Here is a 24,134-nt window from a genome sequence, read left to right as displayed (position 1 = left end):
GCGCTGGGGCTAAAATGTTTGATGGATTATAAATAAACAATAGCCTCCATTTGGCGCAAAAATATGCTACGATATTTGTCCGCGGACATTATCTGTTCCGAGAAGCGAACAGTTTTCCGAGTTTTTCTCGAGGAAAACTGTGAGCTTCGAGGAACAGATAATGTCCAAGGACAAATATCCGAGCATATTTTCGCCCCAAATGGAGACTATTGTGTTTATTATTCTTCAAATCTTTTTCGTGACGCACGCAGTTTTGAAAATTGGCGAATAATCTCGGATATTCCCCAGTTTTAGCTGGGGAATATTTGGTCACTTAACGAGTTTAGACCAATCGCGCGCGAGCGAAAATATTTGATGGATTATAATGGATGATATTGCAGGCTCCAAGTAAGGCGTCTACGTTTGTGAGCAGCGTACTGAAGCCTGTCCGTGAGTTCATGGAGGACAATCAAACTCTTGTTAAACAACAGCAGCGTCAAGCCTGGGCAGCGGCTATTCTACAAACGTTGCTTGTCAAGTGAGTTCTTTGTATGGTCAATGATACCTGAGGGATTAAAGTCCTGGGCAAGCGCGTTATGGAAATACCTTGATATAGCGCAGGTTATCGCTTTTACGAGGTTATCACAGAACGCAGCCATAAAGAACGCGAATTATGTTTGAAATTCTTTAAGTTTTTTTAATGACCGGAAAATCAGCTGGCACCGTAGGTTGGTAGGACGTAATGCTGCGATACACCTGACATTAAAATCCCCGCTAAATACCTAAATGACAGATTTCCCTACCTTTTTATATACCTAAATTTGTAAAATCCTTACCCTGGTGGATTCTCCTCGTGAAAGGTTATTATATGGAGGACCCGTCGGGACTACTGAGTATAACCTGCTCGCCGTTTTGGTTTCAGGTATCACGCGGTTACAGGTGATGTGTTAACGTCCATCAAACGAACCGAGGACAGTCTAATGCGTCTGAAGCGATCCAGGAAACAGCCGGGATCTGGAGCGAGTAGTCAAGCACTCAACCAGGAAAACCAGTCTGCCATGAGTGATGACGACAAGATTCGGCTCCAATTCACTCTCGACACGGAAGAGTTTGGACGAGCAGTAAGGAACTACATTGCAGATACTGGATCCAAACTGTTGTCAAACTGTTTTAAAATTATCGTTCGTTAATACACCTCAATTTGAGTTAGTCTTAACCATGTTTGATGATGTGTAACTTCGTACTAACCTCACTCAAATGACAGAAATTTGCCAAAAAAATTCCAAGGAAATTACCTTAAAGATAAGGTTATCAAAAGCTTGATACCAGTGTTACGGACTTGTCGACGCCATTTTACAAAGCAGTTTGTTCGGGTGCATTTCAAAAGTAAAGAAACTCGATTTCTGTGAGAGAAACGAATCAAACTGAAACATATTTACGCTAAGCAACTGTTTTATATGTCCTTGCTGATGCTTTCGCTTCGTTGTGAAAGGTATCTCAGGTGTCGTTGGCCGGTTTGAGTGTCTTCACTGTGAAATTTCCTGAGATATGAGGATTGATGTTAGATCGCAAAAATGTATTAATTTATTTATACTGATATACGTAAATGACGCGATTGAAACGTTTTATTTGTGATTGTCTGCAAATCTGTGTCCTTTCTTTTAGATAAAGGAGTTGGGCATTGAAGAAAACCGAACCCCAGCGTATACTGAATTACTCAACACAGTGAAAGCTGCTCGTGCCTCAAACACTGCCATCAACTGACCAAGCGTCAATTATCAGAGGACAGATCCTTGCGTCACAGGCAGAACAAGTTCATGTAATGCTAATATTACAAGATACTGGGATCACTTGATACAGTCTCCAAGGACTTAGGGCGAGTACTAAAGAACTGCCTGAGAAACTTTGAAATACAATCAACTCACTCGGCTTGTTACAAGAGAAGTGAGGATTATTTTCGAGCTCACTGGGATATGGTCTAAGAGGTCGTGTGAGGAGCTTTACAGGGCAATATTATTGAAATGTTGGCTGGACGCCCGACATTAATTTGTTAAAGGGCTAACGTGGAAATGAGTCGTTATTTGTCACACACTAAGGTCACTGTTATTTATATCATGTACATTACTTTGTGATGAGGTCAATATCTTTGTTATAAATTAGCAGATATTTTAACCGGAGAAATTAATGTAAAGAAAAAGACATTGTAGAGAAGCGGTTATAAAGAGATTTAAAATGTATATATATAGCTAATTTGTTTATAGCTTGGCTGCGGACGTCTACTTTTCTTTAACACTTTTTAGACTGTGAAAAGAAGCATTAGACTCGTGCATGCAGACTAGCAGCCATACTACATCTGGGACCTAGATTGTGCTACCGGCGCTAAATTTGAAGTTTTCATCCAAAGTTCGAACATTCATCTCTTCTACAGAATAGGTGTCAATAAAACATTGTTTTGTTAACATTACTGACCTCATACCTTTGGCTATATTGGCCAGTTTATTAATTTCTATCATGGTATGAGGTCTGGCAATCGAGGCAATAGTCTTCTCGGGATTGGACTGGAACTAGCTTGAAAGTGAGACTGATGCGGGGAGTCTTCTGAAATGGAAATGACATAAACCATTCCCGAACATGCCCCATTGCAAGCTATTTCTAGTCCAGTACCAGTTTGCAATCCACAAATTGATCAGTGGTAGTTACATCTGACGCATGCGCATTAATTATTACTTGATATAAAACAGAAAGAATGAATCACTAGGTACTGTGCATCGCTGATAGATAATCCAACAAATAGAAATATTGTATTTGTCAGACGGGCTTGTCAGATTACTTAAGAGGTAGTTCAAACGAGTAAATTGGTTTTTCGTAAAACGAGAAACTCGGATGCTGGCTCTTAACGATTGAATTTCTTTCTCCGCTCCTGCTTTGATTTTGTTGGTAAAATGTCACCAAATTCCCGGGGGGGGGGGGTGGCACTAAGTGCTTGATAGTTTCAATCACAGGTAAACTAACTTCACTGGTACATTTACCCCGACCTCTTAGCGCACGAAGACTTTAACAACGCTCATAAAAACGTACAGAAAAGTTCTTAAATCTTCAAACCTCGCATACACTGTCATTAGCACAGGGGCAAATGTTGCAAAAATATGGCTTTCCTTGTACTTTATTGGCTGTGTAAGGTTCGCATGGTATTGTGATAACATGTACAGCTGCCATCTTTTTACCTACGGAGGATTGTGACTGGTTGACAGGTTTGCACCGGTTACATGCATGTGTTTGGTTTGAGTTTCAATGGTTCACTGCACTGTCTGTGTTCTTTGTGATTAGCCAGGGTCATAATTTTGGTTTGGTCGTATTACGACACTAAATTTGATACGTAACCGCTCTAATACTTTGTATGATGTATTCTAATTAGGTCGCGCGCGCTACCTCACACTTGAAATTACTCATAAGAGCTTTGTGACGTGTAATCAAACACGACGACTTGTGAGAGAAATGGCGGACGAAGGGAAAAAAGATATGTCCATTGTTGAACACAATGTATTAGAAGTGTATGAGGTGAAGGATGGCGCTGTACAGGAGTGTATGATGTTTGTTAAAAAGTTGAGTGAAACAAGTCTGCGCGATCTGGAGACTGAAAGAAGCAATTTGAACGATTTGCTGACGGAGGCCGAGAAGGAAGTAACGAAATTAAAAACCTCACTAAAAACAGCCAATGGCAACGTGGAGGAACTATCGGCAACTGTGAAATCAGAAAAAGAACAACGTCTGGAAGTCGAGGAACTTCTTCAGACAACTCAAACTACGGTGGGTGAATTGAAGAGCGAGCTGCAGCAAAGTATGGAGTCGGCGGCCGCATTGCAGAAACTACATCAGGAGAAATGCGACGCACTTACAGAGGCTCAAGAGATGATTACTAAATTTACAGAAGAAAAGAATGCCCTCCAAGAAGAACTCAAAACTCTGCAGCACTTGAGGTCTCAAGATGAGGAAGAAGCTAACACGATACATCAACGCCTTCGCAAGGAACAAGAAAAAATTTTACAGATTGAAGAAGAACACGAAGAAGAAGTAACACAACTGAAAAAAGAGCTGACTGAACTACAGAAAAATTTAACATCAATAAAGGAACAAGCTGCCGCTGAATTAGCTCAACTCAAGCTAAAGCTTGACCTTGAACAGAAAATGAATGAAAGCTTAAGCAATGAAGCTGATAGCTGTGTTGATGACATCAAGACACAGCTTGTCAGGGTTACACGTGAGAACGGAGAGATTCAAGCCAGCAAACAATCGGCTTTACACCGACTAAATACCGCGGAGGAAGAGATATTGACACTGCGGAGAAAACTAACTGAGGAGAAACAGAGACGAGAGGAACTATACCAACATAACAAGGTGAATATTGCGGAGGCAAAGAGCCAGTTAGAGAAAAAGATTTCCGAGAATGAATTGTTAACAATTGAAAAAGATGAAATTGAGAAAAAGCTTGATTCTCTGGAAGAAGAAAAGAAGAAACTTCTTTGCAGCGCGGCAGAATTGCGAGAAAATATGGAGGCAGCACGCTGTGAAGTTTGTTCCCTTCAGGAAGAACTGGAGGCTCTAAGAGTCTCTCACAAGGTGCAAGGTGAACATAGCGAGGAACCTGGTTATTCCTGGGCCAACAGGGTGGACGAAGAAGAGGATTGGGAGCAGAAATACAGAGAGATTGAGATTGAGCAAGAAACACTGCAGAAACAGTTTACTCAAGTCAGGAAACATCGAAACCGAGTGCTGCGTGAGAATGGTGGACTGCGTCGTCAAATGTCCATGGCAGCTGCTCAGCTGGCAGTCACCAATCAGAAGTTTCAAAGACAGCTTCAGCATTTCCGTACACAGCTCAATATGGCGGAACACTTGTATCGTGAAAAAATGTTGGAATGCAGTATTTTAGAGGTGCAAATTAAGCATCTATTGAAGTCCTCTCCTACTGCTCAACAAAACTACGATTACACTAACAACTCTGAAGACCAAGGCCGCGAGTACATTGCCAGATCTATTGATTTTGGCCGCCGACACGTCGGTCACGATTTCCCTGCGCCCCGGTCAATCCCGCGACCACGTGATGACAACACGCGGCACGTGCAACACGCTGCGCGTCAGCAGCATTCGTCCAAGCACGTGACACAACAGAAGCGCGTGCCTTGTATCCAGTCAGTTGAAGTACAGCCTGACACTTGCATCTCTACTGTGGAACAAGAATGCAGTTATCCAGATAGCTGTCCTGTTGAATATGTTGCACTGCCTGTTAACAGCACTACCGCTCCTGAACCTGACTTATCTGTATAGACTACAAATCACCAAATTTAAAGAGCATGTATTGAACCATTGTCAGCTCATCATAGCTCAATAAATTGTTTTGTTATGGAATGTGGTTTCCTTGACTTTTGAATTAAGCTGGTGTATCCTGTGTAGAATTCTCTAGATTCTTATTGGAACTGAGATTAGTTTTTGCGATACGCCGATAACTGGTGTCGGGTGAATTTTAGAGAGACAATCAGATATGGACGAAACTCTCCACGCGCATTGCTATAGGTTATTTTCCAACCTCGTATCCAGAGTCTTGCGTAGTAAGAAACCAAGACCCGAGGAACGAGATTGGCTGTTTACTGAAACATACTCAGCCATCTAATTATAAAGAACGTTATACAGTCGTTATTTGTAAATGAAGCCACCACTATCTCCTCGCACTGCCTCTGACTCATTCCCTCCCCTTCAATAGCTCCTTTTGCGTGCCCCGTAAAGCCTGAAACACAAGGGAGACGCGACTGGGACGATTGAGCCATTTGTCAGCCTCTGGCTTTTTTTGTCCACCTTACGCTAGATTACAAATCCTCTTCTTTCAACCATAGTTAGTAGTCAATTGACTGGGTCACTCTCTCTTTTCCAGCCCATACACTTGTAGCCGAATGTGTTGACTAGACTGCAATATCAACATCAACATCCGAGCAACAACAAATAGATTTGGAGAACACGAATCAAACTTCTCCCCTCCCCTCCCCTCCCTCTTTCGGAGGAAACTGAGTCATCCACCCCAGTCCTCGCGCGTGTTTTCCATTGGACAGAAATCCAAGATGTCGCGTGGTACGAGTGCTGGATTTGACCGACACATTACAATTTTTTCGCCAGAAGGGCGGTTATACCAAGTTGGTAAGTTTACAGGTGCAAAAGTGTTTATTTCTGTTTTCAGTCGCCAATGTTCGATTTCTCCTGTCCACAGAATATGCTTTCAAAGCGATAAATCAAGGTGGACTAACCTCCATTGGTCTTCGAGGGGCTGACTCAGCAGTGGTTGTCACTCAAAAGAAAGTACCGGTCAGTTTATGCTCTTTTCTTCTAATTAATGTAGAAAAACTCTTTTTATTCTTCAGAATCGGCATTTGTCGTACAGCACTTTGTACTTGTTACTGAAGAGTCAGTATTTTCAAAGTCTCTAATATAATCTTAATCAGCTTAGCTTTCCAGCCCAGTTGGATAACAGACGGTCTTTCCGTTAGGTTGCTTTAAAATTGTTCAAACTTCACTTGGATTGATTCCTTAATGCAACAAATTGCCTGAAAAACTACCCACCAAGGTTGTCCAAAGATTGTTTCAATGATAAGTCAATAAAGATGGTGAATTTTAAGCTCGGTAATGAAATGTGAAGGTGAATTAATCAACATGACACGAGCGTGGGACAAAGAAAAATTCGGAGTCCCCGACAGTAATCGAACCCATGACCTCCCGAGCACCGGGCGGGCACTCTATCCACTGAGCTACGAGAACTCATGGAGAGCAAGGTCATTTAAGGTGGCCAAAGACAGTTTTCGCGTGCGCTTTTGCTGATGCAATTCAGCGCACACACAAGGATTGCAAAAACAAACATGCCGTCAACAGAGCGATCATGTTATTTACTCAACACCCGCACTATCTGCGCTATTTTTCTCTATTATTGAACGCAGTATATTGATGGCTTTAGTCTTTTATTACAAAGATATGTTAGAAAAGGTAACGACGCAAAAAACCCAGCAATTCTCAGCTTTTTCTTTGTTACTGAAAGAACCCAGTTAAATGCAGCGCATGCGCAGTTGCTCGAAAAATTGAGACCGATTGCTTTTGCAGAAACATGCCGATTTCTAACGATCCAGTCGTTAGAATTTCCAGAAATTTGGCAAAACAATAGTTCAGAAACCACATGAATGATTTATCGCAAAAAGTTTGAATTTTGACATAGGGAATTTTTAATAATACAGAACATGCAGTGAAAACGGTTAACGGCAAATTACAAAAATCGCCTATGTCAAAATTTTATTAGAACAGTGTTGACAGAAGGGATTTAATGTCAATTCGTAGTGGGCAAATGATGAAAAAAATCTAACGGCTGAATTTTTTTAAAATAACAACTTACTTACTTAATCCTCTACGTTCCTAAGTGGAACATAGGTCCTCAACTAGCGCGCGCCACCTAACCCTATTTTGTGCAGTGCCTTTTGCCTCATTCCATGTAACATGCTTCGCCGCCAACTCTGCCATTCTCGTGCGCCTCCAGCTGTTTTGGGGTCTCCCTCTCTTTTGCTTCCCCTGTGGGTTCCACTCTAGTGCCCTCTTGACTACGTGTCCATCTGGTTTCCTCAGTGTGTGGCCGATCCAGCCCCAAGCTCTCTGTCTTATCTCTTCCTCTATCGGTTGTTGCCCTGTTTGACTCCAAAGGTCCTTGTTGCTGATTTTTCTAGGCCACCAAATCCGCAAGATGTTCCTCAGGCTCTTATTGATAAACACTTGCAACTTCTGCTCCAATCCCTTGGTCAGCCTCCAAGTTTCAGAACCATACAAGAGCACCGCCTTCACATTTGTCCCAAAGACTCTCAGCTTGGTCTTGGTTGTTAGTGCCGTTGCTTACAATGCTCCCAAGGTATGTGAACTCATCCACTTCCTCAACCCGCTTCCCAGCTACTGACACAACATCACCACGTTTGGTACCAATACGCATCAGCTTTGTCTTGGTGGCATTGATCTTCAGGCCTACCTTCGCACTTTGTACCTCCAAGGCTCGTGTCTTATCCCTCATATCCTGTATTCTGTGCGACAGTAGGGCCAGATCATCGGCAAAGTCAAGATCTCCTAATGATGTCGTAAAGGTCCACTGAATACCTCTTTTCCTGTCAAAGGCTGTCCTCGTCACCCAATCCAGGGTGACCAGAAACAGCAAGGGAGATAGCAGGCAGCCTTGTCTTACCCCGGTCCTCATATCCAATGGTTGAGTCTTCTGTCCATTGTGTACCACCTGTGCGGAGAAACCCTCATAGAGAACTCTGATGATGGTGACTATCTTGTCAGGCAACCCGTAGTGCCGCAACAACCTCCACAAAACATCTCTACTGATACTATCGAAGGCCTTCTCAAAATCGATAAAGTTGATGTACAAGGAGGACTGCCACTCGATACTCTGTTCTATAATAATCCGCAGTGTTGCTATTTGATCCGTGCAGCTTCGACCTGCTCGAAAGCCCGCCTTTTTTTTTTTTGTTATTTAAAGAAAAGCTTTAAATAACAAAAAAACGTTTTTTAAGCCTTGTTTTTAACCAGCCCCATTGCCATGGCAACAGCACACACCTTAGCCAAAATGCGATAATAAAGCCTTCTGTGGTTAACCTTGATGCTTGCAAAAAACAGGCGCCAAAGCATAACTAGCTTAAAAGTAATGGTGAATTAGGCATAGGCTCTTCAAAACTGTGTTTGGCCACCTTAACTGAGTTCATATATGACAGGTGTCCTGCATACTGCTAGGATCAACGCTATCGAATTCATCGTGAGTAGTGATAAGTTAATAAAGGTGGTGAATTTTAAGCTCGGTAATGAAATGTGAAGGTGAATTAATCAACATGACATGAGCGTGGGACAAAGAAAAATTCTGAGTCCCCGACAGGAATCGAACCCATGACCTCCCGAACACCGAGCGGGCGCTCTATCCACTGAGCCACGAGAACTCATGGAGAGCAAGGTCATTTAACTGAGTTCATATATGACAGGTGTCCTGCATACTGCTAGGATCAACGCTATCGAATTCATTGTGAGTAGTGATAAGTTGATCCTAGCAGTATGCAGGAGTTTGCAATACAACCAAAAAGTGATAATTGTGAAGTCCCCAAAATGGCTCATCCATTGAAATCGGTTTATCAGCTGAAGTGTTTTCAGAAAAGAGTTCTGAGTTCTTCGTACAGAATAGAAACCCACCAACCATTCTTCAGACCTTGTGAGGTCTTACCACTGTGCTTCAAGAGAGTTCTAGGTCAGGACCTGACCTACAGTTATGAAAGAGTCAGAGGACTGACCATTTAGCATGTTGGGTAGTTATTAAATGTTTTCTGCTGAAAAGAGGGTGCTTACTTGGGACGGTCTTATTGGCTTATAACTTGTAACCCAGGGCATGAGGTAATGCTGCAGCCTTGTCAATGGTCCGAGATATTAGATTATTCAGTTTTGTTGGTGATCTATGTAATCAAGAGTTCTAGGTCTGCCATGTAAGTCTGATTCTGTCTTACTGTAAGGGAATCTATCACACACTCTATATATACAGGTTCTGTACTCACCTGTTGAATGGTGTGGCTAAAAAATTTACCAAAAAGATGATTTAAAATTTTTATTTTTCCTAACCTTTTTGATGTATGGATTATGTCATAAACATCCTTGCAACATATAAATTCAAATGCAGCACACTCACAACATTGAACGTAACCAGTGCGCGTATCCAACTTGACAAGTAAGATAAGCTGAATGTTCACTGAAACAGTAGTGATTTTCAGATTTAGTGCCTGGGGTGTCAACTGAATTTTGAGAGTTAGAGGAGTGATCAACATTTCCACATCTTCTTTTCAACCAAGAACCTTTACAGAAAAAGTTACTCATAGCACTGATTAGGTATAGATGATGATAATCTAGTTGTTTCACTTTGCCTTACAAGTGACCCACTGGCTTACCAGCTTTTGTTGTTTGATGGTGTTTACAGGACAAACTGTTAGATTCCAACACTGTAACACATCTCTTTGAATTGTCAGAGAGAATAGGATGTGTCATGACTGGACTTATAGGTAAGGCATTCTCCCTGGTACCTTGTTTTTCCAGTTACACTGTACTTTTATGAAACAAAATTGTGCATTTATTAAGTAGCTGTAATCTTTATTATTGCTTTTGCATTTTGTGATATGTTGTTCATTTCAAATCATAACTTCTATGGCTGGGAACACTGTTTAGCAATAGAGTCTGTAGCGACTATATGGGAAATTTCAAATATGAATGGACATTCTCATTTTTAACACACTCATCATTAACAGTATTGATTTGATTTGATTTGAAACAAGACCTGTTTTTGTGCAGCATTCAAAATATGTTGACTTTGTCCATTAGGTCCATAATGACAAGAAACTTCATAATGCATTTGAGACAACATTCAGTGTATTGTTGACTTTTAATTTTACATAATATTTAATTGCTTTCATTTGAAGCTGATGCACGTTCTCAGGTTCAGAGAGCAAGATATGAGGCTGCCAACTGGAAATATAAATATGGCTATGAAATTCCTGTGGACATGTTGTGTAAAAGAATTGCTGATATTTCACAAGTCTATACCCAAAATGCCGAGATGCGACCATTAGGATGCAGTAAGTACAGTTGCTAAGGGCTGTTTGTTAGTGAGGAATACCGTGGAAGGTAACACGGCCAAATCTGCTTGTCTGGCTGCTTTCCTTGACTTACTAGACATATAAAATATGTACATGTACTAGTAAAATCACTTTATAGGAGTGTCATGGTAAAATCTGTATCCTAGAACATATAAAGAAACCATATCCATGTATGAAAACTGCCCCAAAACAATCATGCACAGTACAATACATAGATTTGAGCTCTTTATTTGTAGATAATTTTATGTGTTAACTATCTATTTAGGCTGTTTTATTGGTAATAAATAGAAAATGGATCTACATTCCTATTTATTGGTTTTTGAATTCTCAAGCATTTTCATGTTGTGTCTTTGAGGTCATTTGCATTGCATGGCATGAAAATGACCAATAATGGTGATGTGGTGTTTTTGTCCAGCGTTCATTGTTCTGTGTGGTCTAATATTATTCCAGGTATGATTCTGGTTGGAATAGATGAAGAAAAAGGTCCACAGCTATACAAAACAGATCCTGCTGGTTATTACTGTGGTTTCAAAGGCTGCAGTGTGGGTGTAAAGCAAACAGAAGCCAACAGTTTTCTGGAAAAGAAAATAAAGAAAAAACATGCTTGGACACAAAGCGAAACTATTGAGGTAAGTAAAGTATTAAAATGCATGCTGTAAGTCTGTTTACCTTATACAAGTACCAGAGTTGAAAGTGCATATGAAGGTTGTGAAAAATTCCTGTTATTAACTTGATAAAAATATTGATATACCAAAAGAGAACCTTTGCTGAGTCATTTTAAAGTTACACTACATTAGCTTCAAAATATCAATGAAAAAGTTTTGCACAGTGTTTCAGCAAAGTGGTCAAAAACAGGTCAAAAACTCTACAAGGTCAGCTACATGACCCAACAAATCAATACAAAATTTATAATGATTTGGTGGGAGCAGTGGGAATTGACCCGTTGGAATTCCTTGTTGACACCTTCCCTCAAAAACTTATCTGGAACCCTGTTTGCAGTTATGAGAACTATGTTAAAATGTGTTCAATTTAGTTATTTTTCATCATTATTGGATAGCTGTTGTAGAAGCTCTAATGTATTGTTAGTGACTGTTGTAATTCAGAGGGTTTTTGACTGTTTGGTTATTTTAATGACATAGTGTTATTTCCACAGACTGCCATCAGTTGTCTGTCATCAGTGTTGTCTGCTGACTTCAAACCATCTGAGATAGAAGTTGGTATTGTCACAACTGACAATCCACGTTTCAAGTAAGTTAAATAATTTATTTTACTAGGAGTTCTCAAAGTGAAACCTTTCAGTAAAGTCCTGTAACTGTGAAGTGGCTGGTGAAGGTTTCAATGGGTTTGTTCACTTTTAAATATACTTGTATGTAATGATAATAATTGATAATTGATTATTAATGTCTTCTGTTTAAAGTGAAAACTTAAATGCCTTTTTTTATGTGTAGGGTTCTCACCGAGGCTGAAATTGATTTACATTTGGTAGCCATAGCTGAGCGGGATTAAACAAGCATTATTGGACAACACTGGCAACTAGCTTTCAGGAAAAGAATCAAGATTGTTATCATTTGCAGGAGACTTGAACTGCTTAGATGGCTAGAAAGACTTTCCTAAAAGCTAACTATGGTCCTCACAACTTTGCAACTCAGTAATACATGCACCTTTTTAAAAAGTTGGCTCACTTGTATTCCTATAACCACCAATAAATTGATATTATTGTTGTGATCAACTGTTCTTTTTGAGTGAATTGAATTTATGAGTTTTAGTTAGAATTTCAAGTTTGAGCTTCTAGTTTGAGTTTGAATTATTTCCCCTTTGGCATTTTGTAAGTCCTGGTTATTTAGTTAGGGTTTTTATTGTCATTTTTGCTTAAAATGTTGGGAGGAAGTTTGATCCAGTAGTATGAAAGCTAAGCTTCATAGGTTTAATAAGGTGCTCATCAGGCTCAGCAAGCTTCAGCAGAGACAATGCTAAGGAGGCTAACTACAGTGGTATTAAGTGTTACAATAGCCATCAAACTCATCAAATGGACAATCCCTCTTTTGTATAAATACTCTTACTAGTACTGGTGCAAGCCCTTAGCCAAATACCTGTCAAGGATAATTTACTGACCATGGCTGTCATCAAGTTTTGAGTCACCTGTACCCTTGATCTTCACACCTGTAGCAAACGTGTTACCTTCTGGGTGAATTGCATCAACAACACCATGACATCAAGGGCCGATCAAACATGCTAGGCCGTATCAGGGGGTAACCCGAGAACACTGAGCCCCGGTCCATGGACCCCCACAACGGACCGGGTCCACGGACTACCCCTATGGACCCCTCTACGGACGACCCTAAAATAGTGTAAAAATAATAAATAAAGATTTCACTTATGGGTTGTCTAATAGATTCAGGCTCGAGTCGGTGATTTTTCGAGTGTTACACTGTGCAAATGTAACAGACTTGGGTTTTTAACACCCCACCCCCGGCCCCTTCCAAAATAAAATGCCTAAAAGCTGTTTTCAGCGTAAGGAGATGCCGATGGTAAGAAGGAAAGTTCTTATCTTCCATTCGTGACTCAATCTGGCTATGGAAGATATATTTTTAGGCTGTTTATTCTTGTTGTTTGTGTTATTCCGCTGAGCAAATTGTGAAGCCTGGAGCAAGTTCACGAACCCACGGGAGAATGGGCTGAACAAAATGGCAGAGGGGAAAGAACACAAATTTCGAGGCTTCTTTCGTATACTTTATGGCCACAGCAAAGGAAATGGCAATGTGTAATGATATAAATTGCACACGAGCCTGAATTCAGGTCTGTTACATTAGCACAATGTAACGTTCGAAATTTCGCTTTCACGAGTAATCTTTTAGACAACCTGTAACTGAAATATTTATTTTTATTATATTTTGGGGGGTGGTCTGTAGAGGGGGTCTGTAGGGGTAGTCCGTGGACCAGTCCATTGGTAGTCCACGGACCCGGTCCGTAATGGGGGTCCGCGGACCCGGGGTCAGTGTTTTCGGGTTACCTCCGTATCAGGTGTTACGGGTTACAGCCCTTAATGATAGCCCTGTTGACTTTGCAGTATATTTAACAAATGGTAAACGCCACAGCGTGCACTATCGAGTTATGGATGCACGCGGGAGGTTGCTAAGCACGAAAGAAGCGTAAGAGTCGCACGAGGCGATAGCCTCGTGCGACTCTAGCTTCTTGAGTGCTTAGCAAACCTCCCAAGTGCATCCATAACTCAATAGTGCACGCTATGGCGTTTACCATTTGTTTTATAACATAACATTGAGACATTGGAACAACAGAAGTCCTTTTATTGAGCTACATCACAAAAAAAACGTTCGCGTAGTCTTACATGACAAGAGAAAACAAGCGCGCGAAAATTCATTCATGACAACTGACTGCACACCAGTAACTCGATAAAGTTTCATCTTCAGACAACTGTGAAGACAGTTTCGCATTTCTGGCAGAAGGACGTCGGCCATTACTTTGGAAACAATGTCTGTCAAAAGATTTGCTTTATAAACATTAGCACACACGTCAGCAGCGTACACCCATGGGCAAATAGTAGACGCTAAATTAACCAATCAGAGCGCGCGCTTTGCTTTAGTTATGTTATAACAGTGATTAGACAATAACTAAAACAGATGCACATGCTCTTATAATATTTGGTCAATAGCTATTTATTATTTTACTGGTGAAGCTCAGAGGTGTACCCAGCAAAGCTCAAATGAGGAGGCTCCACCCTAAGGTTTAAACCCTGACCGTTCTAGGTGTATCATCAAATTTCATTTTTGACAGAAACGTTAACCCTTTTTAAATGTCTCCATAGAGAATGGTACGTACACCTCTCACAGACCTACATACAGTAGGCACACTAAATTGCTTTTGCAAAATCTAAGATTGAGTAATATAACACTTAGATGACTCAGCTGCACGAGGGTGGAGGTTTCTTTGAAAAGGGCCTTTTAAATTCCTAAATGGCAGTTTTCCTTCCCTTTTTATACTTGAGCTCATGAAGTCACTACATCTTTGGGGCAGAGCTTTCAGGATATAGTCTTTTGCAGATAATAATCTCCTGTCCCTTGGAGAGCCAGCATGAGAAAGCTGGGTCAGGGAGAAGCCTGGTGGGGGACTCCCTATCAAAAGGTCAGGGATGCTCGTAGTTTCGCTCAGGGGTACAAAATCCGAAACACCACTGTTTTAGCTGTCAATTTATCTTAAGGTGCACGGGAAGAAATTAAAATAAAAAGGCTCTTATTTCTGTTTTTAGGCTTGATTTCTGCTAGTCTCGAGCCTGGTCTAGTAGTGCATGCTAATTTCCTGAACAGCGGCTAGTAATCAAGCCTATTCTGTTTTAAGTGGTATCTTTTAGGAGTCAAATAAAGCTCGAGCTACACCCAGATTGGTCTCTTTTAGGGGTTTAATTAAAATTTTTTGACGAGGATCCCCGACCCTTTCGTATGGGAGAAGCTCCAGCTTGCTCTTGTAAACTTTTGTTTGCAAATTATGCTGTCACCTGTTTGAATTTGTCATGACTGGACTCTATGCGTCTCCACAAGGATGGTAAACCCATCCTCAGCTGGGGGTAAAGCATGAAAATTATGTCACAGTAACACACCACACATTTCACAGATGTGCAGCCTTGAAAAATTGTAGAACCACTGAGCAATCTGATCATACAAACGGCAGAATACACTATATGAGTTTTACACCACATATGTCGCCGATATACATTCGTTCTCAGTTTGTTTCCGGTTGGCTCATTACTGCCTTTGAAGACTGGGCACTAGAGAAAACAAAATGGTGGACCAACTTTGAAGTGAATGAAGGAAAAATCTCCAATGGTGGATGAAAGTTCGTGTCTTCAAGAGATACAAAACCTTATAAGCACTTGCGGAAAATCTGGACGAAAGTCATGGCTTGATATTTGTGTGAAGACTGAAGAATATTTGCAGTGAGTGAGCTTGTTTATCATGTTCATAGGTTGCACACGTGCCTTTCACTGACTCAAGGTCATTCCACTGAATTAGAACCTGATCTGAGATTCTTGTGAAACTTTGCCTATTGATTGTTTATATTATGGGAACTTAAATTTTGAAATAAAAATGAGGGGTCCTCATGTTCGTTTAGGAACAACAGCACCTTGTTTATACCCAATAAGTCCTTATAATAGCACCATGATTGTAGCCACGATTGCTTGCTAAATTCACGTTTCCGACGATTGGTTTTTGTTCTACACTGAGAACTGGTCCATATTTATTTTACACAGAAATTTATTACTCAATTCAAAACAACAGAAAAAAATGATAGGTCACTATACTCGTTTGCGAGAAAATGACGATTTACTGCTATGGCGAGATCCAACCGAAAAGAAAAAGCCACCATTAAATGCGTGCGCTAATCATGCATGAAATTATGCACAGTAGGGATGTGCAATGCAATACTGGGGAATGACCTTAAGCTTATATTACTGTATAAATAGAATAATTTTTATGTCTGGATGAGGACATTATTTATAAGGGAAAGTATTTAGTCATTTGTCAAAGAGCAAAGTGCAGACTGCAGACCAGGTACAAAATGCAGACTGAAGACTGCAGACTAGGTGCAAAATGCAGACTGAAAATATAGACTGTTTTTTCCTCAAATACGTGACAACATGTCATTTTATAACTAAGTGTTATGCAATCGCTTCTCTGGATTACTGGTCACCTCGCCACCAGGAAGTCTCGCCACCAAGTTAAGTCTCCTTGCTACCAAATTACTAATGATCTAATAACATTAAAATGAAATTCATTCTACTCTGTGTAGTTGTATAACTTCCACAGCTCGTGTAAGGTTGAAGTTTTTTTTTTTTTTTTTCATTTTTTAAATTTTAATTAATTTTTACTGACACTGCTTACAATACGATATTAATGTAGTTACTTACACTACTTACAAAAAACTTATTACTTACGCCACTTACGATACTAACACTTACTCTAAATAATACGCATACTCACGCTACTAACAATACTAATACTTACACTGCTTACAATACAACATAATTAGATTACTTGCACTACTTACAATTCTAGCACAGCAAGATCATACCAGTTTACTCCTGTCACTAATGTAAATTCCGAATCGCAAATTACAGAAAGTATGCATGGTATATATGCGCCTTGTTTCTTTTCCTTTCATTTCTATTTTCGTTTTCAGGGGACTAGGGTCAAGCTGTCAAGAGATTACAAAAGAGGCTGTAAGGTTGAAGTTGTATGATCATTTAGCTTAAATGCAAATGCAACAGCGAAGCAACTGAGCAGTAACAACACAGTCAGTTCTCAAAGAAATATACATGTAGTTGAATTCTAGAAAGCTATGGTTTCTCATTAGACAATGGAACAGATATTGTATTATGTCACCAACAACATGTTGACATCGAAATTTGCAGACAGACAAGCTAACAAAGGTACGAATCAATGGACATTGTAGTTGCTCGAACAGCTAATACACCTGGACTACTTTACTCTAGTTTATCTTTCTCTTGGTTTTTGGTGGCAAGGAGAGTTCTCTTGGTGGTGAGTTCGTTAGTGGTAAAATTTCCTGGTGGCAAGGTGACTGGATACCCTTTTCTACGGTCATCTTCAACAAAAATTTGTATTATTGGGGATTATCCTGGGCCTGTTTTATGATATGTTTTGTTTTTGACAAAGCATCAAGGTCATGTTGTTCCTTAAATAGATTGTGACGTTGTCATTAGTCTTCTCACATCGCAGGCGGGGTCGGTAGTAATAAACCCAAATAACATGTAATATTTAGTAAGCAATGATCAATCAGTGTTCATGTTGTAGCCAAATGCAGACTTATCGCCCACGAGCAGGCTCTTCACAGGGTCAAGAAATTAGGAAAGTAGAAGAGGAAGAAGACTTAAAGTCAAACTACCATAAAATCCCACGTTGAAGCCCCCATCTCCCCTCCAAATATAAGCCCTTCTATTTGCCAACAAAGATATTATTCCGAGTATAAGCCCCCCAGATGTAAGCCCATCTAATGTATAAGTGCATTCCTTTTGCGTTTCTTTACAAAGATCAAAATTTTTGATAGAAAGTCATGAATAGACTAAGAGTGTAACAGGATGTAAGCCCCCCATTTATAAGCTGACCCAAAACCCCTTATGAAGTTACTTAAGCCCAGGGCTTTGACGTGGGATTTTACAGCATTCCTTCATCTTGATATATTTTCAATGTTCAAGGGTGAACACACACTGATTGTTACATATCATTTAATGATTGTGTACTTAACTAGTTGCAAAACAGCAACAAGAAAAGCACAAAGTAGTCTGCAGACTGCATTTTGTACTAACTGCTTGGATAGTGGTGTAATTATAAAACTATCAGTGAAAATAATTACTGATCTTTTAATGTATGCTAAATAATTTTGGGAGTAAGCCTATTAGGTTATTTTCAATTTCAGAAAATGTAGTGCAGTATTCAGAAGCTGCCTTATGTTTTTTAGTTGATCTTTCTCCAACATACATGTTTTTTGTTCTTTTGTTAGGGAAGCCTCTGTCAAGCAGAGATTGTCAATCCTTGACATAGTTTGGAAATGGATTTCAATACTTGTAAAGAAAGATGACTTTACGTCTAACAATACTGAAGAATTCATACTTCTTCTCACCAGAGTTTGGTGTACAATTTATCTCTGCTCCTTGGGAAACCTCAAACTTTGTCAAAAAGTTAAAAAGGTAAACTCAATAAATTTACATTGACGTTTTTCTTCAGGAAGACTGGATATTATTCAGTTTTACAGTTAAATTGATCCCCTGAATTATGATATCATTTTGCTGCAAGATGTTTCTTGTAAGTTCAAATGACGGTTTAAAATTGTTCACCTTATTTTGGTGTGAAATTATTTTTTTTCAACTTGCTGTAGGTCAGCTCTAAACTATGTCAACACTTAATTGCAATATTATCACTTTTTAAAATTACTGATATTTTGCAACAAAAATGCTCATGTTTTCTTTGAACTTTGAAATGTTTGGAATTCATTTGTTTTATAAAATTTCAAATCAGCAAACCACAAAAGTGAAAACCACAACATGAAGATACATGCAAGGTGCAGTATAAAATAATTTTATACCTTACCTTACCATTCAGTCTTGAATAATACTGTATTTTTTAAAATATATAAACAGCCATGAAATACCACGTGATCTTTTGTGTGAAAACATGATATCTTCACATGTGAAAATAACATGTTATCTTCACATGTGAAAAGATCACCATTGCCATGGTTACATTATGGTGTGGTATTTCATATAATAAATACATGTACATGTAGAACATTACATGTCTGCTTGGAGATATGAAATTTCTCTTCTTGTGTTGAATTTGAGAAATAGAAAACATGTACTGTACTGTGTTTCCATTGAGTTTTAGTATAGATCTACTGGTCGTTCTATCACAAATGCCATTCTCTGATTGGCTATGCTACTCGCTATCTATTCTGTGATAGATAGTGAGTAGCATAGCAGTGTGCCCTTGTTAACAAAATGAAGGCCACTTCTTGGCATTTTTGAAGTGTCTGTGATCATGAAGAGGATTTAGATAAAGTTTTGAACGACTAGTAGATTTATACCAAAACAATTAGATTATTCACTTTTGATTTCTATGTGTGATGGTTGACTCGGGCTGCACCCTCGTCAACTATCATGTGATAGAAATCTTGAGCTCATAATCTAATTGTTTAACAGAAACATGAGCGGAAGCTTTCGAAGGACGAGGAATGCTGTATGAACACAAGTGGACAGGTGAGTGTTTCCACAGCTTTTTCGAGTTCTCCCAAACTTTCATGGGTATTTCTATAACTGGATAGAAACACAGAGAACATGTTTTCTATTTCTTTTAGAAAAGTCTGTGACCAAAGCAAAGAAAACAACTTGTTTACTTTGATCATCAAAATATAAATTCTCTTTGCCCCTGCATTTATAGAAACACAATTTTGAACCAATCAGGGCATGTATTTACATAGGGCTATTTTCTAAGTAATATTTATCAACACAGTTACACTCCAAGAAAAATCATGCATAAATATATTTAACAGGTAGCTGTTAGTGATGAAAAATCACTTTTCTCTTTGCAGGTTTTCAGCTCTCTTTGTGTAATCAGACCCTATCATGCCAAATGTGAAATCAAAAGAAATATCAGTGAGCTTCTGTCCTCTCCCACAAACCAAATTGTGAATGCTGTTGAAATAGGTACCAAATGTCAATGGCCATATCCATAAAATTCAAATATTCATAATCATGATTATCATAGTAAAATTTCGGACTCTGTTTTGCTTACTATAATCAAGCAGCCCTCTTCCCTGAAAGTGGTTTGGTTACATGGCAGTAAGTAACTGAAGTTAAGTGCTGTTACCAGCAATCCACTATGCTCCTACCCATGTTTATTATAAATCAGTGGTGTACATGGAATATCAGGAAAGATGATAAATAAAGCTTTTGCACATTTCCAGTTCCTGTTGTGGTGCACTGAATTTTCTGAAGGCTAGGAAACTGTTGGTTGTATATTTGTACAGTCTCAGTAGTTTTCTGTTATTGATCATGATATGCTGATCTACAGCTAGGTTTATTAAAACCACCTGGTTATTGATGCTTGTCATATAGTTGAATATAGTTCAATTATATGTATTAAGTCTCTGGAAAATGTTCAGGAAATGACTGGTAACAATATTCAAATCAGTGACAATGTGACAGCATTGGATACAGACTCATGTAACTATAAACTATGTATGTTTTTTTTCTGTGATTGATATAGTTTGTCAGCTAATTGATGTTTCTGAACTTGGAAAGGAGTGTGTGGATGAGCTGTTTGATGACTTTGTTACGTCCATTTCTCATTGTTTGGACTCTTACTGTCAGCAGGTATGAAGGATGCAATTTTAAAAAAGGCATTTGAATTTGACAATCAGCTGATAAAGAGGGAAATGGTTGTACAAAGCATGCATGCCTTTAGAAATGAGCATCACGGGATGATTTGAGCTAGACATACACACAACAACCTTAGAAATTTTTCTTCTGAAATTGAAAGGGAAAATTTGATATGCTGTTTCCATTGTTATAAGGATTTTGGGGTCGGCATCGGCTGCAATTACTTGAGAACAGATCCCACAGCAGTATGTATGTTAATGTGGTGTGAAATTGCCTTTTAAGGAAAAAATTTCCAAGAGTTGATAATGAGAGTAACACCCAGCTATAAATGAAAATTTTGATAGTAGTTGTTGCAAATCTGTTTCTTTCCTTTCAGGATGCATAATTTCAGCTGTTAATGTAGTGCGATTTCAATTTAAATTAACTGAGTATTTTAATTTCCACAGTATATTCAGCACAACTCTGAGGAAGCTGGATTGCCATTTAACTCAGATGTTTTTCAGACTATTGTAAAGGTAAGTCAGTAACAAGCACGTTGTTGTGTTCACTTATGGTCAGGTTTAAAGGCAAGTTGATGGATTAACTAGAACCCAAAGAAACTTGGTTTTGTCTTCAAATTATCTGATTACAGGCAGTTCTGAAGACCTTCCAGTACTTCCCAAAGAAAGTTGGTTTGCTCATTTGCGACAGCACTGCAACTGAAGGTAACAAAAAATGGTCTTTTATATACTCATAGGTATGCTAGGTATGTTTCTTAAGATTCAAACATCAAGTGACTGTAATTTACTGGCTAAATTATCAGAAACAATTTGCATAAATTCAAGGGAAAGAGTCAACTTTGATGAAGTTTGATTAGGTTTGTAAACGTTAATTTTAGTCAAAGTGGTTATTAATAAACTTTGTCTGCATTTTCATAGGAAACACAGTCCTGGAGACGATCATAAATAACCTGTGGAGGATATTATTTTGCAAGGCTAGTTATTGTACTAACCAGTAATGGCTAAGTTACATGCTATGACTTTGTCAGACAAAACTATCCACTTCATACATGGAGCTAGGGGCCACTTATTGGGATGAGGGCAATAATTGAATCAATACCGTAATGTTAATGTTCTTTTCTTAAAATTTACCTAGTTTGAAATGTAGTAGAACCCCGTTAATATGGTCTCCATGGGCCATGAAAATTTGGTGGTACTAATGGGGTGGCCATATTAATGGGGTGGGGTCAAATCTCACAACTGGTCCACAAACTGGTCTGTAAATTGAGTGACGTCTTAACAGATATATCACAATTGCACTTCTAAACAACTGTTCTTTAATGAGCGTCTGGACTGCAGATATAAATTTTAAAAAATTGAAACTTGAATCAGTGTATGAAATATTATCAGCAGCAGGTATATTTTGCAGGTTACAGGTTGCAGGTTGAAATTTAATTATAACTGGAAAACTGCTGGCACTTAAAAGAAACGTACAGGTGGTAGACTTACCGTGACTGTTACATGAGTCTGTTTACAATCGCTCAGAAAGGTGGCTTCCATCAAAGAGCCAAACCAGCTGAAGCGATGGGAGGAGAGTATATTCCTATGATTTTAAGCCTGCAATGAATTATTGTTTTTGAAGAAACATCTGAAATATCATCTGAAATATCTGCTGAATTTGGTTTCTTCCCTGTGAGTACCAAAATGAAAGCACACTGAGCTTGTGCTAGTACATTCCGTTGGTTAAAATCTTATATTATTTCATTCCTTTATTTATTTGCTTCATTTGTGATGGCAATCTTCTGTTGTTAAGGGAAGACTTGAGCCAAATCTGGAATCGATGGAAACATCTGTGGAGCGGCCATCCAGATGGCTTTGAAGAGATTTCACTGGTCTCAGCGTGTCAATTGATAAGTACTTATAGCGGATCAATCGTGTTTTCACTACGTGAAAGAGGCGAACTACTTTATGTAAGAACCCCTGATGAGTATATAGGTTATTAATTACTTTTAGTCCCAGCAGTTTTCCAGTTATAATTAAATTTCAACCCACAATCTGCAACCTGCAAAATATACCTGCCGTATTATCAGTGGAAAGATGAACATAACTGGTTTGAGGGGCTGTACAAACGGGATAAAATAATAAAGGATTGCAAAGGCTGGCAGGGGTTTTGTTAACAAATTGACCGGCTGTGAGGATGATTTTGCCCACCTGGTTTGGCCATCTAAGGAAAGTTTTTCTTAAAAAGAAGTTCAGGCCGTGATTTTAATAAAGTTTTGCCCACCTGTGAAAACCAATTGCCCTTTTGCTGAAAACATTAATGAAACCCCTGGGTTGGGATTTTAGAATGTGGCCATTGGCCATATTATGGGGTGGTCACATTAACTGGGTTTCCTTATAAAATAAATCTATGCCTGTTTTGCTGGGACAAATGAAAAGTGGCCGTAGTCATGAGGTGACTGTATTAATGAGGTGACTGTAAGGCAGCTTTCCACTGTAATAGCTTATGTGCAAATTCTTAAATACCGGTAACAGATCCTTCATAAGGAATGTACATTTCTGTGTGGAACAGCCATAGGCTTGTTGCTAGGCATTGCTGCAGATCTGGAGCCTTGCTTGTGTGCCAAAGAAATTGTTACACAGTTATTAATTGCATCAGGTTAGTACACATGTATTAGCAAGTGTGTCTCATGTTTCAACTGTATTTTGCTTCAGTCTGTATCATCTGTGTCAACTTCACCAGACTGAATCCACCAGTCTCTTGTATGGGTCACCTAATCTGGTGGATTATATGGAGGAAAAATGTTCAAAGTATACATTTTCATACTCATCTTGGCCACTTTTGGACAATATGTGATGTGTTTTTGTGGTTGAATAGCTCTCCCTTTTTGCTCTGAATTTGGGGAAAAGATAAAAGGTGTTCAGCTTTCAGTGCCTTCTAAGCAGCACAGTTGGTTGTGTAGGCCAACTTCACTTTTTTATTAGTGAGATCATGCAAAATTAAAGAGAAAAAAATACAAAAAGTGTTTATCAAATGGAACCAATTGACTCTTTGAAACACAGATGAGAATAGAAGTAACAGCTTATTTATAACATAAAAGTAGGAAAAAAGCTGTGGCTTCTATTATTCTTTAGTTTCATTAGCTATATCACTAAAAGATAACTAGTGACCAGTTTTTACTACATAATTATACAGCCAAATGCACTATATGCCCTATGCTGTGCAACTGCTATTTTCTATTTTATATAATTTACAAATTAGTTGAACTGGATGGGGAAACTTCAAATTATGTATTAAAGTTCAATTGAAGTGTAAAATTTTAATTCATTTATTGATACTGCATGCCAGTGGTTGAGTTTAATCTAATTCAATTCATTGCAGAGTTATTTTGGGATACATGTTTTATTTTACACAGGAGCATCATTCATGAAGAACCAAGCTGTACCACAGCACTACCACTCTGTGATGATTGGATGTTTTAAATTTGAGTTGCCATTAGTTCAGTGCAGACCTATCACCCAGTTAGCCATTGTAATGGGCATCATTAAATCACAGAAAAAGGAAATTCTACTGGAGGT

General features: G+C 39.0%; 4 protein-coding genes across 6 annotated transcripts in view; all 4 read left to right on the top strand.

The window, feature by feature from the left end:
- The window catches only part of LOC145483705 (conserved oligomeric Golgi complex subunit 2-like), a 19,407-nt gene extending 16,506 nt beyond the window's left edge, over window positions 1–2,901 (top strand). The window contains exons 15-17 of the mRNA XM_081462250.1: window positions 381–517; window positions 902–1,100; window positions 1,645–2,901. Of these exons, the coding sequence (XP_081318376.1) occupies window positions 381–517; window positions 902–1,100; window positions 1,645–1,743 (435 nt within the window). The 3' untranslated portion in view covers window positions 1,744–2,901. The remainder of the gene's footprint in view (window positions 1–380; window positions 518–901; window positions 1,101–1,644) is intronic.
- Window positions 2,902–3,039: 138 nt separating this feature from the next.
- LOC145483707 (uncharacterized) lies at window positions 3,040–5,323 on the top strand. Its single transcript, XM_081462252.1, has one exon. The coding sequence runs from the start codon at window positions 3,475–3,477 to the stop codon at window positions 5,302–5,304; it is 1,830 nt and encodes a 609-aa protein (XP_081318378.1). The 5' UTR covers window positions 3,040–3,474; the 3' UTR covers window positions 5,305–5,323.
- A 762-nt stretch (window positions 5,324–6,085) lies between these two features.
- LOC145483726 (proteasome subunit alpha type-6) lies at window positions 6,086–13,548 on the top strand. 2 transcript variants are annotated; one of them, XM_081462275.1, is made up of 7 exons: window positions 6,086–6,165; window positions 6,236–6,330; window positions 10,001–10,082; window positions 10,497–10,652; window positions 11,124–11,302; window positions 11,827–11,921; window positions 12,122–13,548. In XM_081462275.1, the coding sequence occupies exons 1-7, from the start codon at window positions 6,090–6,092 to the stop codon at window positions 12,177–12,179; spliced, it is 741 nt and encodes a 246-aa protein (XP_081318401.1). In that variant the 5' UTR covers window positions 6,086–6,089; the 3' UTR covers window positions 12,180–13,548. The 2 variants fall into 2 exon arrangements, with proteins under 2 accessions (XP_081318401.1, XP_081318403.1); XM_081462277.1 differs by lacking the exons at window positions 6,086–6,165; window positions 6,236–6,330 and adding an exon at window positions 8,570–8,803.
- Window positions 13,549–15,449: 1,901 nt separating this feature from the next.
- Window positions 15,450–24,134, top strand: part of LOC145483694 (tRNA (32-2'-O)-methyltransferase regulator THADA-like) — a 36,251-nt gene continuing 27,566 nt past the window's right edge. The window contains exons 1-10 of one of the 2 annotated variants that reach the window (XM_081462237.1): window positions 15,450–15,621; window positions 18,204–18,390; window positions 19,399–19,455; window positions 19,788–19,902; window positions 20,465–20,571; window positions 21,024–21,092; window positions 21,209–21,281; window positions 21,495–21,550; window positions 23,091–23,214; window positions 23,972–24,132. In XM_081462237.1, coding sequence (XP_081318363.1) covers window positions 15,491–15,621; window positions 18,204–18,390; window positions 19,399–19,455; window positions 19,788–19,902; window positions 20,465–20,571; window positions 21,024–21,092; window positions 21,209–21,281; window positions 21,495–21,550; window positions 23,091–23,214; window positions 23,972–24,132 — 1,080 coding nt within the window. In that variant the 5' untranslated portion in view covers window positions 15,450–15,490. The remainder of the gene's footprint in view (window positions 15,622–18,203; window positions 18,391–19,398; window positions 19,456–19,787; window positions 19,903–20,464; window positions 20,572–21,023; window positions 21,093–21,208; window positions 21,282–21,494; window positions 21,551–23,090; window positions 23,215–23,971; window positions 24,133–24,134) is intronic. The other variant, XM_081462238.1, reaches the window with a different exon arrangement.

This window comes from Orbicella franksi, chromosome 4, assembly GCF_964199315.1.
Source record: "Orbicella franksi chromosome 4, jaOrbFran1.1, whole genome shotgun sequence".
NCBI lineage: Eukaryota > Metazoa > Cnidaria > Anthozoa > Scleractinia > Merulinidae > Orbicella > Orbicella franksi.
This window is presented reverse-complemented; position numbering and strand designations above follow the sequence as displayed.